The sequence below is a fragment of the Phaenicophaeus curvirostris genome, chromosome 5 (assembly GCF_032191515.1).
Source record: "Phaenicophaeus curvirostris isolate KB17595 chromosome 5, BPBGC_Pcur_1.0, whole genome shotgun sequence".
NCBI lineage: Eukaryota > Metazoa > Chordata > Aves > Cuculiformes > Cuculidae > Phaenicophaeus > Phaenicophaeus curvirostris.
The window spans coordinates 53520480-53540787 of NC_091396.1; the positions used below are offsets into that span (position 1 = coordinate 53520480).

The window sequence follows — 20308 nt, forward strand, 5'->3', positions numbered from 1 at the left end:
TGCATACTCCTTATGAATAATTGCATGGGGTTCCTCATGTGAAATGAATCATGTGCTTGTCTATTGCTGCCGTGATCCAGATGGGTACATTTCCTATGCTGCACTTGCCTCTTCTTTAAGCTACAAAAATTGTGTTTACACAGCAATGATAAAGGAGATTATTTTTGCAATTTCTATCAGAATTACTTTACTTCCAGAGCAGTGAAAAGAAATCAAGTCAAACAATTCCCATTCTTACTGTGCTTGAGTTTGAATTAGTCTGGACCCCATACTCGTAAAAACTTAATCTACTTGCATGTTCTGAGATGACTTATCTTGCATATTTGAACTTCACACCCCCAGTCTACTTTTAGGTTTCCTAATCACAGTGTCAAGTTGCAAAATAATAACCAAAAAAAATTCACCAAGTTTTTATTTCCCATATAAGCATTATTCATGACACCAATAAAAGCTACTGGTCTCAAATTCTATCTAGATGTTTTAAAGTTCATGACTGACTTATCAAATATCCCAAGTTCTCAACAGCATTATGAATTCTCTTTTACCACCTACAAGCATTAGGTCCTGGAGAGTGTGGTCTGATAGACAGGTACCAGCTACGGCAGAGATGGTGACAAACACATTTGATTTTGTAGAAGGAACAGAGGAACATTTACAATCCTAAAACATGATAACCATGAAATTTTAAGTAGAGAACGAGCACACCTACTCCATTCTCCATGTACAATTTTAATTCTCTGTGTTTCCAGTTTAGATACGGGTTTTTTTCAGGAGATAGATCATGGGGCTGTACTGAACTGTATTGCATCTCTAGTGTAGTTTTATTTTATTTCCTCACATACTGCAAAGGGAATTAAGGTATAAGGGGAGGAACATGGTAAATATAAATCAGTACTGCCACACCTACTGATTTACTAGTCCAGTAGTCTAAACATTTACATAGAAACAGGACAGATAAACTGCATTGTAAGAACAGTAAATAATAAAGCACAACTGGTTTTGTAAGCTTTCTCATGGCTTGCCTTTATAATGCCAATTTCTGTGCATTAATAAATTAATAAATCTTCACGTTTATAAAAAATTAAAATTCATTCTGTTCATTGACTGGAATAAAAGTTTAGCTTCTTCCTCAAAACTTAAATGTCACTTTTTAAGTAGGCAGGGAAACAATGCTAATTGTAAAAATTGCTGTGCTTACTGAGATCGTGTCTGCTAAAAAGTGAATATAATTTATGGACATGAAAATGAATAAATAAATAAAAATAATATGTAATAATACATATAATCTATACAATATAAATGAATAAATAAATATAATAAAAACAAAATGGTGAACTCTTCTGAAATGATTGAAGATATTTTCTTGGGAGGAAAGGGACAAACTCAGATTATATACAGGAAGCTTGTCCATTTATTTCAAAATTAGAGGTTTTATAAAATAAAGAGGAACTAGTCACTAGTAAATACTATTCTTATTACAGTGTAACAGTTTCTAAAAACATTTTCTTTTCTAGTGTACCAACTATACAGAAGAATATATTTCTTTCTCACAAAAATTAGCTTTGAGCAGCAAGTGCAAATATTCAATACATACCACTGATTGATAGCATTCAGAAGAAATGTATTTGAAAGTACAGAAAAATGCATCTCCTTCAGTATATCTTTTGATATTACTCGAATCCTCCCAGCATTTGTTCTCATTTAAATAAACATCATTCCTCACCATTTGCCAAAGAGAAACATATATTTTAAATATTACATTCCTTACTTACAAATGATTTCTTTAGGATAGAAGTCCCTCATTAGCTCTTTAGCAATCTAGCACTTTACAGATCACATTCTGAATGGGAGAACTAAGAAGAAGGGTAAAACATTTTCTTCAGCTTTCCACACAGCAGAATACGATAGCACAGAGTGGTATGCCTACTAGAATATGTTTCATTCAAGACAGAAGTTGAATTTCTGTATTACAATAAAAACAGACTTATTTGACTTGCATAAGTTATTTGGCATTAAAAAATGACTGCATTCTTTCTTTCAAAAAATGAGCAGCACATAAATAGAAAGCTACTTGATTTAAATCAGACCAGTCATTTCTAACTGAGCAATAGTGATTACCTGTTCTAGTGTAAAAATGGCTGGGGATCAGGACAACCCCCCCACCCCATACAAATTGGTCCTTGGACACAGAGCAAGTCCCTTCTGTGAATCAAAGTCTCCAGGAAGGCTCAGTGAAAGCAATGAAACTACTTTGGGAATTAAGTATTACCTGACTTGAACACAGCAAGGAAGGCCGAGATCTAGCTCTTCTAGGAACGGTAGGTTTTAGTATTTCTCAGCAAGGTAAAACTAATTATTTTTATTGCCCCTTATAACCTTTTCATGAAGGAAGAAGCATATTAATCACCCTGGGGCAAATTTTATGTTCCAGAGAAGTAAACTTAGACATTACCTTCATGGAAAGGAAATAACACAGTTCTTGTTTTTCAATATCAGCAGCAGTGACTACCTGGAAAGGAATTATTAGAAGTGCCACTGAGGTGGAAGGACATTTTCCACATCTGACATTTAGAGGAGGAAAGAACTACTTTGATGTTCCACAATTTCAGTTAAGGTAACCCTGAAATGGACATGGCACTTGAAAAATAAAGGAGTTAATTTTTCACCCTTGGTGAGCTGTAGAGTTGAGTCAGGCAATGGACAGAGTAAACAAGCTATCCCATCCAGAACATGACCTTTCCCCATCATTTAATTTGCATATACCGCTCATCCTCCTGCATGAATACTTTCACGATCTTCGGGCAGCATGGGTGGGAACAAGCCATGCTGCAAGTCTTGCTTAGATACAAACCTGGAACTCTGAGGGGAAGATTTTTATGTTATCTGCCAGACAAAAAAAACCCTGCACAGTGTGGAAATAAAAAAAAATGTAGGTTTTTTTTTCACCTCCACTGAGATCTACTACCTGTCATCTCAATGGAAAATAGCGGGCAATCTATTGAGAGGGTAAGAGCTTTCAGCTGTAGCGGTTTGGGAACTTTCATGGTCACATTCAAGCCTCTAACCTCACCCTTGTCTTCCAGCCACTCGTTCCCTGTTGCTGTGCTCTTAAACAAAAATGGAAGTAGATGTTAACTTCCTTAAAGAAAGAAAGGATTGATCTGTAGAATTTAGGCAAACAAATGCTATGCATACAACGTGGTTAACTGAAGTCAGTGGCAATGTTTGTGTACATTGGCTTTGTGTACATTCCCCACTGAGGGGATCCAGCGTTAAGGGCAATGCATAGGCTTCAGGTGCTTTCTGGCCTATGTGATTCATGTTGATTTAAGTCCCCTTAGAGCTAGATCCTGTAGAGTGTGCTTAGCACACAGATGTGTTGCACTGACTTCCACAGAAGTAGAGGAACTGAACACATCACTGGATGTATTCAAGTTTGCGCTGGGCAAGAAGGGACTCCAAGTACTTAAAGCTAGGGTAAATGATAATACAGTATTATAACTATTATCTTGTTAGATGGCTTAATATAATACCACATACAGTGACCAAATTAATCTTCTAAAGCTCTGATTCTGTGGGAATTGGTGCAGAAAACTCTAAAAAACCCACTGGGTATTGCATGGTATCCCTATGAACTCAGTGGAGCACTACTTGGATAAAGAGTTACAGTCATGTTGAGATAAAGTAAATTGAGTCTCCAGAAGATGTAGAGGATTTAAGTGTGTTTAGACACCAAATATCAACATGTAGTAATTTCAGCCTCAGGAAGTTTTAATGGAAGAAAGTGGCTTAATCACTCAGTATATTTTGCAACTTTAGCTGAAAGTTTAACATCATAAAATGACATATTGCTATGCAGCTTAAAGAATCACACAACTGAATTCAATCATTTCCCATGTTTTTCAAGACCACTGTTCATTGAAAACTACTTTCCTGTTTGCAGTTTCGAGTTTTAAAATGGATGACACAACTGATGCATAGCTTAACGTTCATTCTTATTAGTCATAATTAATAAATAATCATATCACATACACAGAATTTTATAGGTACTCTTAAAATGGTTTTACAATTCTATTAAATATATAGATAAAATAATCACTACTATATAAAAAACATTTTAAAACAGCTGAAGTCTCAAGCTTTGCATAAAATTCTGTAGACACATTCATTACAACCTAGAAACTCAATAAAAATACATTTTAGAGCTCAATCTGTCAAAAATATCCATGGCATTGGAAAGTGATTGTCATTTTTTACTGTAACCTGTGCTTGCCCTATCTTTGCACTGATCATTTCCTACAGTTTGGCAAAGGCTATATTCAATTCAGTTTGTAGATTATCTAACTGTTTAACTCATTCCTTCAAGTCTAAGACATCTATCCCATAAAAGTTTAGAGGAGTTCTGTCTTTAATAGCATATCTCTCCTTGCACTTTCTACAAAATCACAGTGAAACACTTCACAGTTAAGTTACAGGACTACATTAAAATTGAACCATCCTATTATAGTTGTGTCTCAGTCTTTAATGGTGCTTTCATGCACACCTAACATCCCTTATCCTGTAATCCTCAAGCATTTCCTGACACCTACTTACACATCACAATACTCCGCTACCTACACAACTGCTCAACAACAATGGGTTTTCGAACGGTCTTAACAGATCAGTACCCTTGTGTATCTGAATTCTGCTGCTAAATGAAAATAACCAAATGCAGTCAGTTCAAACAGCAATTTTAAAAAACCTGGAAATTCAGGAAAAGCTTCTCATTCAGGCAGTGTGTATATCTGTTTGAAAACTGATAGATGATAGATTGCCCACCAGGACTGAAAACCTCTGCTACCTCAAGCCAGCCCTCTAGCCAGCAAGTTAAAACAAGCTTTGTCATCGCAAATGCTTCACAATCAGTTTTTTCAACTCTAAGCTCAGAATAGGACACAAATAACGGCAAGCGATGTTTTCAGAATAGGGCACTTGCATTGAGGGACTGGATTTTGTGCTGTAGAAGAAGAGATGCAGGCTTACAAGTCAATTTAAGTGTGGGAAGTTGCTGCTTATGCAGATGACATTTTCTGCAATTCCAAGTAAGGGTAAAACTCCTGACAAGTTCAGTTTCTTTTCATGCACAGTTGACCATACCAGTACAATTACTCCTAACTCTTTAACCTGGATTTTCTTACCTACGGAATGGCTGAGTACGGTAGACTGTTTTTGCTACAGTAAAACACTAAATATAGAAAGCTACTTAATACTAAGTATTATGGACTAATTTAGTATTTTTTCATCTGTTTTGCATGGAAGAATCAATCTCCATCTCTTAATGGGATGGACTGGAAACTGTATGTCAGTTTAAAGATTGGGTAAGATGATGAAGACAACCACTGGCTGCTGTTTGACATTTAAACTGCTCATTTCACTGTTTTAGTCACTGTTCACCAGTGGGATGCAAGAAAGAAAACCCTGGGGTTTTGCCCACTTGGAAGAAAATACTGCATAATGAAGTTGTCAGCATCAGTGCATTCCCATCCACTTTTCCATTCTTTATGGATGTCAGTTTAGATGAGACATCCAGAAACCTCCTCATTCTGATTAGTTTTCATGGGAGGAAGGATAGGAGACAAGAAGGGAGCTTATTTTATTTGACTGAACTTTGATAAGTTGTAAATTTCTATGAGAAGACTGTAATCCAACTCCAGACAATCTCTGCTGAAGACTAAGAAGTGTGGAAGAACCAGAGAGTAAGATACAAAGGTTCAGAAAAACTTGTCATAAAATAAAGGAGCCCATGAAAAGTAGCCATAATGAAGAGCTATCAACACTTTGGCTTCAAACTAATGCACATTGCTACTTGCTGCCATTAAATAGCTGTCATGCCCCAGTCTGGTATTCTGCGGTTTTCAGGATGAGGATATAAAATCTCTTACATTTAAGTATTATTCTTACAGAGAAAAAGCGTCAGCCCTTCAATGGTATATTCTAGCTGACTTCAAGAAAGTATCTTCAAAAATTCCAACATAAGCTTTCTTTTGGAATAAAGCATCACTATGTTCATCAACAAGCACAAATAGGTTCATGCATTGCAAAATCAGGCAATTCAAAATGCTGAACATTTTCATCAGCAAGAGTAAAGACTGTTTTTTTTTACTCAAGTTGTTTTTATACTGAATTAAGGTGGGAAGTTTGGATCTTACACAAGACACAAAGGATCTTATTTTTAGATTCATGGGATGAATCTAGCTCTAGTCAATGCTGACAGACAGAATAGAAAAGATTTCAGCTCTCTGTTGACCGAAAGAGGTTCAGACTTTTATCTTCAGTTTTTAAGATCTCCTGCCATGCACTGATGCTATTGAATTCTAACTGCAACTTAGAAGAAAAATCCCAGGGAAACAAAAAGCTTATAAAGAAGAAGGAAGTGTGATGGACAGTTAGGATTACCTCAGCAGATGACCTGACTACAAACAGGTTTCAAATACATGCAAAAAAATTGCTATATATTCTCATGTGTCCTGAGCCCATGTACTAGTAGTTCAGCTTCCTAAGAAAACAAACTCATCCACCCAAATGATTCTGTGATTCTGTGAAATAAACCTTCAACCTGATTTTGTTCCTCCTCTGGATTGAATCAATTTCTAGGTTCAGCATGTTCCACCACCTGCCGCTCTGCTCTGCCTCCAGCTCTTTCAAAGTATTCCATGGAAAAAAGTGAAAAAGCATTTCAAGCCTTGCCCTTGCAGGTGGGCCAGATTCATGGGCAATTAAACACCACCCTTCTTCCATAGCTGCTGGGCCCTGTATTCCTATGGAAGTAAACTGAGCCAGAAGAATTTTTTTGAAGACTAGAGCTCTGAATTGTTCATATTTCTACTGATAATTATCTGATTTTATTTAGCATCTTATAAAGCAAGGCACAAATGTACAAAATTGCATCTACTAAATCAGGTCATTTTTTATATATATTTACACAATTATCTTAATATAAAATGTGCTTAGACACTGTCATAGCACAACAGTAGAGGAATTAAGGAAAACCTGATAATAAAACACAAATACCAGGTCTTACATTTCTGTTTGTGCTTCACCTGAAGGAACATATTCATATGCAGTTACACAAAGCAATCAATCAACTGTCCTTTATTTTTCCACTCCTCACATAAATCAAGCTTTGTTGCTAAGAAGCTGTGGAAGGAGTAAAAGGCAGTAGACCAGCACCCAGAAGAAAATGATGAAGTAGAAGAGCTCTGGCTGCTCAACAGCTGTAATCTCATGAGTTGGTGCTGAAGTCTCACTTGCTTCTGAGTCCTTTTTGTTCCTGAAAACAGCAGAGAATTGGATAAGAGGCAGGACAAAGAGGAAAAGAACTTCACGGTTAATATTTACTGTAAAGATCAGAGGGTAAACTAAAAGACAGCAGTTTAATGACCCATTTCCATCTAGTCAGTTGGAGTCCAAGCTAGACTATGAGGTGCATAATAGGCTTTGGCAGCACGTTTCCTTAGAAGCCAATGTATATAGCAATTAATCTTCTGAGAACTCTGGACAAATTCTCAGGTGGTTTAAATACATGCCATTACAGTACAGCCCTTTGATGTAAAGTAATTTCCTTTAGTCAAAAGGATGCCAATTTATATTCAGAACAGTACCTAGGCAACACTTTCACAATTTTACTTATACAATTTATCTGATTTGATATACATTTCCCAGATCTTCTACTTTCAGAGCTCCCATGTCAGACACCAGAACATTAAACAGAAAAAGCTTAAAACTTCAGAAACCAACCCCAGCGGTTGGGGATTTGAAGGACAAAATTTCACCTTTCCAAAATTCTAGTTGTGGTTCATAAGGGCAAAGCCTGATGGACTCTGCCAGCACCACTGAGCATTAATAAAGACAAGAAAATTACTTATAAAAACTCATTTCATAATTTTCTAATACTATATGAATCACCCTGTGGCAGACTGGCTTTCAATTCTACTTTTTGAGAAAATTGGGGTTTGTCCTGTTGTATGTGTCCATTTTGGGGCTTGGGCCATCCTTCTTCCTCACATATTACATTGGATATATACCTGAGTATTACACAAAATTTGCTCAATATCAGCAGTCTGCAAACAGGCATAACTGTGATGGCTATTCATATATTTTTTTTAATAGATGCACATGACCAGGACTTTGGGTCCTCATAGTATTTTGTGTGTTTTCTGCATTTAAATGCAGCCATCACTTTTACTAGAAGTTCTGGGAGGTACTTTTCAGTATCAACTGAGAGGCAAAACCTGAAGCAGTTCTTTTTTCTTATAGATACATAGACCCAAATACTGAAGGGACAGACAATCTGCATTCAATATCCATCACCCTAAGTCTAGACTAAACACACATACAAATTGCTCATGGGTGCTCTAACAGAGGCCAGAACTCCACTGAAGTGTGATTTTTCCCTAGCACTGACCACACTAAACACTGTCTTGACAGTCTTCCAAACCTGGAAAGAGTCATCACTGCCAGAGGGAAGTCCTCCCACTCTTTTCTTGGTTTGAAATATCCACCATGTGGGGAAGTGCTCACAGTCTTGCCTAGGCAGCTGGATCTTTCCTCTCAAGTCAAGAAAAAGCTTTTCAGTCAATGGCAAGATTGAGCAATAGAGAAGTTTTGAATCTTAAAACTCTGCGAAATATGGACTCTGAGCCACTACACAAGATATTCAGTTGGTTTCTACCATTATAATTAATTCTCATTTCCCTCTACAACATTGTTAGATGTACCTAGGAGTTATAGTTTTCTTGCAAAAGGCTTTGTCTGAATAAGAACTACTCACCTGATGATTAATGGATTTTCACCCACATCTGTCATCTTCTGCTCATATATCCCATAGGTTTCCTTAAACAAACCAGGAATATATTATATAAGAAAAAAAATAAACCTCAGCATCTCACAAATATGGTAATTGTGTGTGTATTCTATGCAGAGTATATGTAATATGTGCTCAAATATAATGAAAGTGTACTTATAAATTTATTCCCTGCCAGCACGTTCACCACTGCAGTGTGGTACAAACACAGAAGAGAAAAAAAAGTTGTGAAAAAAATTTTTTTTTTTTCATTAAACTGCTTTAATTTAGTTGAACTCCTTGAAGAGCTGGAAGTTTCCTTTCCTAAAATTTAGGGTCCATTTATGACGAAGTAAGCCCCGAATTTACCACAGATTTCATTGTTGTATTCGGTACTCCTTTGTGGGTTTGTTCAAGGTTCAATAAGGTTCAGTTCCATATATTTAGGAGAGTTCAGTAAATCTTTTCAGCTATGCCTAGTTTTGGCACTAAAACTCTTAGAAATCACAGGGATTTAGCATAATCACAGACTTCATATATAGAGTAGACCCTTTTACAGTATGTGAACTTTCGGAGTTTAATAGAAACAGAGAAACAGCAATAGGTAGGCTTCCACATACTTACCTCTTCAGAAGTATTAGGAGCTCTTTTTCGGAGACAAATGCTGGAATCGCTGTCACTGATTCTGAAAAGTATGTAAAAGCAAAGTTTTTAAATTCATAAAGCTATTTTTTGTTTTGACTTCAAAGACAGCCACTATAATTACAAAACCACAAACATGCATTGTTGCATGTATTGGAATATAGGCTTGAATTTATCAGTATTATAAAAAATAGCTTTGGGAAAATCTGACCAACGATAAAAAATCCATATGCTCAAATTGGAATCTTTTCTGAAAAATGGTGTCTGATAGGGTTTTGTAAATTTAAATGAGAGTATACTCAGGTTTTATGGCTGTGTAGATAAATATAAACTTGACAGACCTTGCAGGGAACAGAAAGGCTGGAGGAGACAACAGGTTTTTCTAAGCAAACTCTTTCAAATTCATTAGAGTGCTATAGTGATAAACATCAAATTACAGTTCATGTCCCACTCAAGTACATTGCCTAAGAACTAAATTAGAACATAAGAGCAAACAGAATGTAATGGGGTAAAATTAGCTGAATGTCTCTGTACTGGGGCCAGCTGGGGGGCAGTTCACATTCCCTATAGCGTCCTTTGTAGTGCTGTGCTTTGTATTTGGAGCTGGAACAGTGCTGAGAACACACTGGTGTTTGCGTTATTCCACACCCGCTGAGGCTCTATTTCCCAGGAAGTGGCTGAACGTTGCCTGCCAATGGGAAGTAAAGAACGAGGTTTTAATGTTATTTTTGCCCCTCATCCTGCTGAGGTTGGGGAGTGAGGAAGAGGCTTAGTGGGCATCTGGCGGTCAGCTAAGGTCAACCTAATGCAATTGTATTTACTTGCTCAGAGACATAAAAAAAGGCCAACAAACATCTCCTGGAATGAAGCAGTGTCGTGCTTCCACATAGTGACACGATGTACATGAATTATTTCTTCTACGTTATAAAACACCCTTTCTGCCAGAAAAAGAGAAGAACACTGGATGCACTGGAGTTCCAGTAGGGCTTTGTGTAGTAAAGTTTGTATAGCAAAGTCAAACCATGTCCCATTCACACCAAATTGCTTGACGTGTTTAAAATAAACAGGGGAAGAAGCCAATGAGTCCTAATACACTGGTCCTAAAAGAAGTATACAAGGAACATCAAATGGACAGGACACACTTCAAAACACCAAGCATTCATATCAGCTGGGTGTTTTTAAGCCCAAGTAAATGTGAAATACCTGGTAAATTCCCGATAATCAGCAATTTCTTCCAATTTATCTTGTGACACAGCAGTAGTGGCAACTTCTGAGATCTGCAGGTCTCCTGCTTTGATCATGTTTTCCCCTTCTTCCAATTTATCTTGTGACACAGCAGTAGTGGCAGCTTCTGAGATCTGCAGGTCTCCTGCTTTGATCATGTTTTCTCCTTCTTCCAATTTATCTTGTGACACAACAGTAGTGGCAGCTTCTGAGATCTGCAGGTCTTCTGCTTTGATCATGTTTTCCCCTTCTTCCTCCCTATTACTACTTTTTTCTGGTCTCTTTATAGGTATAGATAAATCCTCTAGATGTTCTACTATGACCTGTTGAAATCAAGAAACATTTTGCATTAGACAACAAGACTGTTTCCTTACCCTTGTACTCACTAAAAAAAATTGCAACATGTAGAATAACATTAAATGGACACTCATTCCTGAAAAACACTAAAATTACTGTGCTGGAAAACACATAAGACAATTACAAATCAGTGTCTGCAAGAAAAGATGCAGTACCAAATTGCCTAAATCCAATACACAGAATAATTACAAAAAAAATCCCTGTTTCTGCTCCTCCAGAGTAGACAAGCCCTCAGTTTACACATGCAACGTACACTACTCAAATTGATTTAAGTTTTTTGTGGGCAAACTTATTTGGATTCACACAAAAATTACCTTTGCCTCTATCCTTTCTGTATCAGCAATACTTCTTTCTGTTAATCTCATTAAAAATTACTAAAAATGCCCTCTGTGATACATACAGGATTATACAGGAGCCTCAAACTAGTTTAAAACAAAATTCACATTGTTTGCAGTACTATTAGTATTAGGGCTATTCTCTCTTAAAACTTCTTACAGGTCTGCAGTTCCATTCATTCCAGTAGGGGGCTGTGGCAAACAGTGTTACTGGAGAGGAAACCAAGTACATTTTACATATTTCTCCACAGCATTGCAAAACAAAAGCAAATGAAAAGCATTGAGGTCAGGGGCTAATCTTCCATATATACACAAAGACATTCTGGTAATAAAAAATAAAATACCTCAGGATGTTGTGGAATAATGGAATCTTGATGGTTGGTGGGCTTTTTGCCATCTTTTTCGATTTCTAATTCTTTTACTAGTAATAGCACTTCTTCTTCATTGGAAGAATTAATGTGACTATTAATAACTGTTGTTTCCTCCTCACCATTCTCAGTATCCATTTCTAATGGAGGGACAGCTAGCTTATTCCTTGAGTCTGGCTCTGGAGCACCTTCTTCATAGTTCTGTTCTGGTAAGCTCTTCTCATGTAAAACATCCATTACTGTTTCAGAAGAAGCTTTCTCATTTCCAGCAGCATAACCTTCAACACAAGGCTCAAGGAAAGCATCCAAAACTGCTGATATGGGAACATTATAATGTGGATAATAAAAGAGATCATGGGGTATTACAGATACTTTTGAAGAACTGGGTAGCACTTCAACTGAAGACTCAATTTCATCACAGCTGTCCACATCCTCTGGATTTTTAAGTACATCTGAGAGAGAGTCATCAGATGTTTCATGCTCTGTAGATAGTTCTTGACTTTTGAGATTAGAAACATTCAGTGAACAATGGTTAGTTTCTATTGTCTCAAAGACACGTGATTGCTCTGCATGTCCATTTTGTGGAATTTTCAGCATTTCCTCATTTAGAAGATGAAGAACATACTTATGCGTATCTTCTTGTTTTGAGGTATCTTCTGGTAAAAGAATTGAAGTTTGGGGTTTGCTCTCTTCTACTTTATTTATAGATTCATCTGTAAGTATACCTGAAGTCCAGGATAATGGACTCAAAGAAGAAGTATTGGCTGAAAGGCTCTTAGTTTCATTGTCATATTCAGTAGAGGTTTCTTTAGTTAATTCTTCAGAGTAGTCTTCAAAAGAGTCAACAGAATTTTTCTGATCTGTCAGAACAGCTGGAGAAAGGTCATCATTCTGTATCAGTGGATGATCACACACGCCGTCTTCACCTGGCATGAATTTATCACTTAAAACCTCCCAAGAGGAACTGGATTCAAAACTGACAGATCCTTTAATTTTCAGCGAGGTAGGCCTCTGAGGCTCCTCTTCAGATGTTTCCTGTGCATCACCTAACACTTTACTCAATTTCCCATTACACTGTTCAGGAATAGTTTCTGATGGGATTCCCTCAGGTGTGTCATGAATATGAACCTTTGGAGGAGGAGGATGTCTCCTTTCATGATTAACAGTATACAGGTTTTCCTCACTTTCACTCAAAATCAAGATTTTGCTTTCCTTTTCTGAAGGTGTGTCTTTGATGCGGACATACGTGGACTCAATTGGAAGCTCCTTCTCAGGATCTGTAAAGTCTTCCTGCAAGTAGTGGTACACCATTAAAAGACAAATCATAACCATTTTACTTTTCCCCAAACACTACAGGAAAAATAACTACCATCACCTTATGAATGGCCAATTAATGACTCACTTATTTTGAAACTAGAGAAACCAATTTGGCAAGTCAAGTGAGTTGAACAAAGCTCAATGCCAAGAAACCACCTGTATAGGAATATCAGAATGTAGACAAGCCCAGTCCTCAGTTGTTGATGTATTCATCTCTCCCTGCTGCACCTGTGGAGACAACTGACTTGGCTTTTTAGCATAATCCCAAACCCTGGGAATAAAATAAATCTAACAAGCCCAGTAAGTCCACTGTGAAATATATTTATATACTAGAACATTCCATTCCAACAGATTGTATTTAAAATAAAACCACAGGAAACCAGTAAGCTTTTTCTTTGTCTATTAGAATGCCCACAAGTCTTAACGCCAACAAATCTTAATGCTCTTCTAATCTAGTAATCATAATTAGATTAATATAAAAATTTTAATTCCATTTAATTAAGTGACTTTAATATTGCCCACCAGTTTTATAAGCTACAAAATACATACCAATTGGAACATTCAGTCAAGAAATGATAGGGAATGCCTTTCATGTGGGAACCATCATTCAAGTGCATGTACTCTAGCACAAAAACTTACCCACATACTGGAAAGATGCTGACTCTTGGGGAACCCTTTCAAACCAAAAAGACTATGTTCAACTAGATTTGGTTGCAAGTGTGAGCAGCCTCCACAACAGTTTTTCACCTTATGCAAATCTCTTCTCGAGTTCCTGGGACTTCCCATTTTTCCTTCAAATCTCCTCTCTCCTATCCTTCAGTTCCTTTATAAGTTTATCCTCTTTGTCTCCAAAAGATCTTTTTCAGTCCCTGACAATGTCAGTCCCTACCTGCTCTTCATTTTTTTTACAGTATTGATGAAGTCTATGTTAAAGTCTAGGTCCTTTAGCTGCACTGACAAGATTCAGCCTCTGGAATCTTGTCTCTGATGCCTGCCATATTGATTGTGGCCCTCAAACTTGAGAAAATGGAAGTCAAAATGAAATGCAAGGTCCAATGAATTGTCATAGATAAAGGGATAAATTTCAGTCTTGTTCTGAAACTAATATAGCAAAGTAGAAGAGCCCTATGTAACCAGTTCTAACCTCTGACAGTTATGAATGGATGCAAATGTTTAAAAGCACAATTCTACCTAAGCATTTAGCAATCTCCAATGAAAACCCATTTGAATGGATTTAACAAAATTGTGAAATATTAGAACTAAGTTTGTGGTTTATTTTAAATAGTTTAGAAAGAAACCTAGAAGAGAAATACAGAAATATCTGACTTTAAGTACACCAAAGCAAATAAAAAAAATTATGTGACATAAGAGTAAACACATACCCCTTCCAGCTCCGGGAAGTGTTCCAGAAACTGTGCCACATATGTCACAATTGACTGTTCATCAGGTGATTCCACCATGATATCTATGGAGACAGATACAAGGGGCTTGAGCATGCAGACCTTTGAAATGCTCTCGCAGAGGAATAGATCATCAGACATTTATACTTCCTTTATGATGAGACAAATAACAGCTACAAACACTTTTTTTTTTTTCTGACAGCAGATCAGAGAGGGTAAAATCCTTTACATTGTTGATGGTAGTCAAAAGAGTTCTCAACATCTTACTCACATTAAGTTTTTTCTATTTTCAAACACATACTGAACACTGATCAGGGTCGCTTTTCATCCACCTTCATATGGTCATTAGACAGTGAGTTTGCTGAGTGGCAGTACAGGTTTATTTTTAGCAGATGGCCCAGTCTGCTAACAGGTGACCCATGAAAGCACAAATAACCTATCTCTGCTTTCAATCACGAAATCAAGGCCTAATACCAGTCCAGCAGAGATCAGTAAAAAAAACTGCAAGAAGCTCCATTTATATACATACATCTATATACACACACGTACACTTGTTTTCATATATAAATACATGTGTATATAAAGGAAAAACTGGGAGATGTAAATACATTTGGGTAGGTATCTATCCAGAACCATGGCTGAAAGTATGTTAAGATCTCTGCCCCAAGGAGTTTACAAATGTGACTAGAAGCATATGACAAAAAGTGACCAATGTTTTTGGGTTGGAAGAGACCTTAAAGCCCATCCAGTTCCAAACCCCCTGCCATGGGGACACCTCCCACCTAACCAGGCTGCCGAAGGCCCCATCCAACCTGGCCTTGAAGACTTCCAAGGAGGGGGCATCCACAACTTCCCTGGGCAACCTGTGCCAGTGCCTCACCACCGGCATTGTGAAGAATTTCTTCCTAATATTTAATTTAAACCTTCCCCCTTCCAGTTTAAACCCATTCTCCCTCGCCCTTTCACTACATGCCCTTGTAAAAAGTCCCTCGTCATCTTTCTTGTACATCCCCTTCAGATACTGGAAGGTTGCTATAAGGTCTACCCAGAGCCTCCTCTAGGCTGAACAACCCCAACTCTCTCAGCCTGTCCTCACAGCAGAGGTGCTACAGCCCTCTGATCATCTTTGTGGTACTCCATTTGGCCTGTTCCAATAGTTCCATATCCTTATGCTGGGGATTCCAGAACCAGAACCAGTACTCCAGATGGGATCTCATGAGAGACGAACAAAGGGGCAGAATCACCTCCCTCGACCTGCTGGCAACACTTCTTTTGATGCAGCTCAGGATACGGTTGGCCTTCTGGGCTGCGAGCACACTGATCACATCAACAGCCTCATCACTGGGAGGTTTTTGGTAGGTATCATAGTACTGTATATTACAGTTTGAACATTACCCAACAAAGCTGATGTAGGCATTTTACCTTCTGGTTCTAGGAGCCGAGGAACACCCAGCTTATTTTGTGCAATGCTGAAAGCATCCTCCAGGTTTTCTCGAGCTGATTTCTCCAGTGCTTGCTTCATGTCTACCAAAGTAGAGTCTATTGCTTTTATGACAGCTAAGAAAGCAAGGCCACTCCTCCAACTGCTGGCAAAGTCCTGAACTGCAACACCGTACCTAAACAGAATTACATACATTTTCCATGAGTGGCTGTTTTACAAAATCCAAAGTAAAGGCATCATTTTCCTGAAAGTTAAAAGTAAGGTTGCTGGGTTGCACTAGTCACACTGGAGACCTTTTTGGATTTCAAAGTGCACAAAATACGTCCATTAAAGCACAAGGATTCACAAACTGGATTGGTGTGGCTAACAGCTGACATCAACCTGCTTGTAGGAAGTAGTTAGTAAAAACAAAGCCCTCAAGAACTCAGCAACATATAACATTTACATAACCAAATGTCTCTGTGATTCCTGTTTCTGATGCTCTCCAGCATTTTAATGTCATTGCTTGGGAAGACTGCCAACACTTGAAGTATTTAAAAACATAAGCATAAATGATTCACATTCCTGTGTACTTGGCCTGCTACAGCAGAAAATTGTGCTTTGCCAAATACAAATGCTGTCAGTATATGTATAAGCCACAAGTGCCTGAAGTTTGGGAGGAAAAAACAACCATCAAACTTGCAATAAACTACAGCCCCAGTACAGAAAATTCTGCATAGGTCGTTGGATAACAGGATTATAATGACACTATTACAGTTTTAATGGTGCAGTCACAAGAACAATTTTTTTCTATTAGATGTTTTCAATTTGTACTCTTTGACTGCACTGAAAAATCTACGGCCTTTACATCTGTAGTCCTCACTTTCCTTGTACCACCTCCCTGTTAATGACATGATCAGCATTATTTGGGGAGTAAAACTGTGCTTCCTCTGCAGTCTGCACTGGCAGCAGTGAACTACAGAATTTATTTTTTAGGGTCACCCCTTGTTTATGCCTACCCTCTAATTAGCAAAAGATATCAAATCGACTTCACGAAAGCCAGGGGGTAAAACAATTCCTGTTTTAAACAGCACAAAGCAGATTAGTGCAAGTTAACATTTAACACTCAAACCATGAAGCCAGCAATGCACACGGCTTCAAGGTCAGACAGTCACTGTAGACACATGGCTGTAGTGATATTCCCCTTTGCAGAGACCTTGTGCCTGAAGCCTTCAAAAGCAGAAGAAGCCAGAGTGCACAGTAATGCACACACAGGGTGGGAGATAGAAAAGAGATACTGCTTCAGAGGGCAGGTGGAACACATTTTTACATGAGGGCTTGTTAGCTTACTTTCTGGTTTTCCTCTGAACCCAGATTAAAAGGGCTCTGATGGCTTTCCGCTGATCCTTCACTGTAACAGACATGTTTCTCTCCACACTGGGAGTGCTGGGGTGGGATGTGTCCGATTCCGGACCGCTGGGCCCGGAGGACAGGCTGGAGGAGGAGGAATTCCTGTTGAGGTTACCTGTCAGCTCCTTAATCTGTAATAGAAGGTGAAACACGCAGTGCTCTCATTTACAATGGCTGCACAGAGAACTCAGTGCTTGTTTTCATGCAAATTTTTAAAGATAACAGCACCATAACTGAATTTTAAGAGGTAATTATAGACCTGTCCATTATAACTTTCAACTTGTATTGCACAGGTGTGACAGCCAGCAGCAGCCCAGCTGGCAACCCCAGGAAACAGAAAGGGCAAGGTATCAGTTAAGGCTGAACTGAGCAAATTCATATTAAACAAAAAGCAGTGAAACATGTCCTTCAAAGAACATTCCGCTTAACTGCAAATGTTCTTTCTCTTTGCAGGACTTGCCGGAGTGAAATAGTCAAGAAATGGTGACCTGCAGCAGCACCCCTGTCGTGGTCAGCATTGATATTTGAATCCAAATTATCCACTTTGCTGCTTTTAGGTCTCCCATGCCCTCTGCTGCTCAAGAGACAGTTTCTGGTCATACCATCTACACCTTTGAGTCCTTCTGGCCAAACTAGTGCTGCGCACCACAGCTCACCTTGAGGAGCTCAGTCAGGAAGAGAAACCCCAATGCAACTTTTGAGATAAAGATTATTTCTTAAACTCAAAGCCAGCTTAGAAATGAACCCAAGAGAATGAAAGAACCCCATAGTCTTTCTTACAAGAGTTGCAGAAAACCTCCTTTCATCTCTCTCTGTACATTAGAATTTGCTATTGTCTCAAAGGATATTTTGAAAATACAAAAAGATCAGGGAATAGTTTTAAACTAATCCTGAGGCTAAATAAATTTTCAGGCTCAAATCAGTTTTATCAGTTCCAGGTCCTTCAATATCTTTCATCTGGACCTCTACATCAGTTGTGAATTTTTGCCATGTTGAGTAAGTTTCCGGAGATCAGTGATTTTACAAGGAATTTCCCTCCATGTTGAATTAAATCCAGAAAAGTTTAATGAAAATAAACCGTGACCAAACCCGATACCTTGGTTCAGATCCAGGGAATCTGGAGCAGAACCCTGAGAAGGCACAGGAGATAAGGGAAAGTAGAAATATGAAGCTCTAATTCTGGTTCAAGTCAAATGAGGGCTTAAATTGTCTCTGTTTTACACCAAAATAGGTCCAATGATGTAAAATGAAAGCAGTTGCAGGTACAAAATTAGTGTATATTAAGAGGGAAAAGCTCAGGTTTAGCATGCTTAATTATGTTCCTTAGGATAAAAAATCTATTCAAAAATCAGTATTCAGCTGGAACAGATTGATGCCATGAAGATTATTCACTTATGATTAAAGTGTTCAGTTTTTATTACCTGAAAAAACAAGATTATATTCCATATTAGTCCAAGTACCAGAGAGGAATTTCCATCTGCTATTTCTGCTGCATCGATGCTAACAAGCTTTACCTGTAGAAGAGAACATAAATTCAGAGCCAAATTCAAAGAAGCAAGGTAAATGCAAAAAATGCACTGTCTTGAACTAAGACTACTGGATGTGTTCATAACACTTCTGCCACAGACTGGCCAGCCAAAACAGCAAGACTGAAACCTTGTGTTAATGATAATTTGCCCTGATCACAACCACTCTGCCCATGCAGCTCTTATCTAAGCCTTCAGCATAGTCTATAGAACAGAACTGAGCCCAGTTCTGCATCATGAGGACCACAAATATGTTTCCTCCATACAAAAATGGAACAAGATGGTGCCCCCTCCAGTGGACCCTATTCTTAAAAATTAGAGAGTTAATTCTTGTACGAAAATTAAAATCCTAATAAAATCTGCTTACTTCTGATTTGCTATGCATCTCATTTCTCCTTTCTTATCTCACCTTACACAGTTTGTCAGAGAGTTCTGATTAAATCAGGTCACAAAGGATAGGGTTGCCTAATGCAAGCAAACTCTCGATTTTTCCACTCTGTGGTTTCTTCCCCCTGATAACACCAGGATGTTATTCTCTCAGACAACACAGACTTAGTTTTGGCAAAGGTCATGAAGGAGGGAGAAAGCTGTCAGTACTGCACATACTATGGGCCCAGTTAAAGCCCAGCACACAGCCCATTTATCACTGAGAAATTATGTATATCATGAATCACTTAGCAGTGCTTCACCCCGCTTCCCCAGAAGCTTATGCTGATGGGTTCCACCCATTGTGGTTTAATATCTAACCCTGAAGCTCTTGGCAGCCAAGGCATTTTGCCAACTCTTTCATCACCAACCTTCACTAACCGGTCTGGTTAAACTGAAAAAAGGAAAGCAAAATAACTTTTTATCTAGTGGTTTGCACAACAGTTTTCAATCATAGCAAGAAGACACCTTTAGCTGTCACATTTCAAGACTCAGGTTTCTTGTTAGCTCCAAGGTATTTGGCATGGGAAAACTCTTAAGTTCTAGGACATTTTAAAAGCAGTTTCTACAAAATGGGGAGCAAGTGACGTTTAACGCTAGACTGCTCTCAGTGACAGCTCTGTTACTACTGCTTACATTTGTCACCCAGCCCAGCATGGATACCCAGCTAGAAGATACCATCTGCTTACTCTTAAGGAAACAAGAAATCCATAGAAAAGTAGATGTTTTAGCACTAATAATTAAAAGGCTGCCTGTGACGAGGGCTTCTCCTGCCTGGCCTTGCTGGTTGAGGTCCTAGGTTGTCCTCTATTACGCTCCTGGCAACCATATACGCTTCAGCTGCATCTCTGCAATATGATGATGTAAATAGAGAAAAAGAGACCTGCCAGTTGGTCTTAGTTGTATCTGGGTAAAAATCAACTGGGAAATTGTTAAGAAATCTGAGAACTTTTGAAATATTTCTTAGCACGTGGGCATGCATATTTAGAGTCAGAGCAGCCCCTTTTGGTGGAGTTTCCAAAAGGAGACTGGAACACCTAGAAGTTACTGGTCAACTTCTTG

At 38.2% G+C, this 20308-nt stretch overlaps 1 protein-coding gene across 1 annotated transcript in view; it reads right to left on the bottom strand.

Annotated features, from left to right (window-relative positions):
• Positions 1-2497: 2497 nt before the first annotated feature.
• CLMN (calmin) overlaps positions 2498-20308 on the bottom strand; it is a 74038-nt gene continuing 56227 nt past the window's right edge. The window contains exons 5-13 of the mRNA XM_069858758.1: positions 18716-18808; positions 17235-17425; positions 15887-16080; positions 14447-14529; positions 11724-13037; positions 10667-11010; positions 9446-9506; positions 8810-8871; positions 2498-7309 (exon numbers count right to left, since the gene is read on the bottom strand). Of these exons, the coding sequence (XP_069714859.1) occupies positions 7156-7309; positions 8810-8871; positions 9446-9506; positions 10667-11010; positions 11724-13037; positions 14447-14529; positions 15887-16080; positions 17235-17425; positions 18716-18808 (2496 nt within the window). The 3' untranslated portion in view covers positions 2498-7155. The remainder of the gene's footprint in view (positions 7310-8809; positions 8872-9445; positions 9507-10666; positions 11011-11723; positions 13038-14446; positions 14530-15886; positions 16081-17234; positions 17426-18715; positions 18809-20308) is intronic.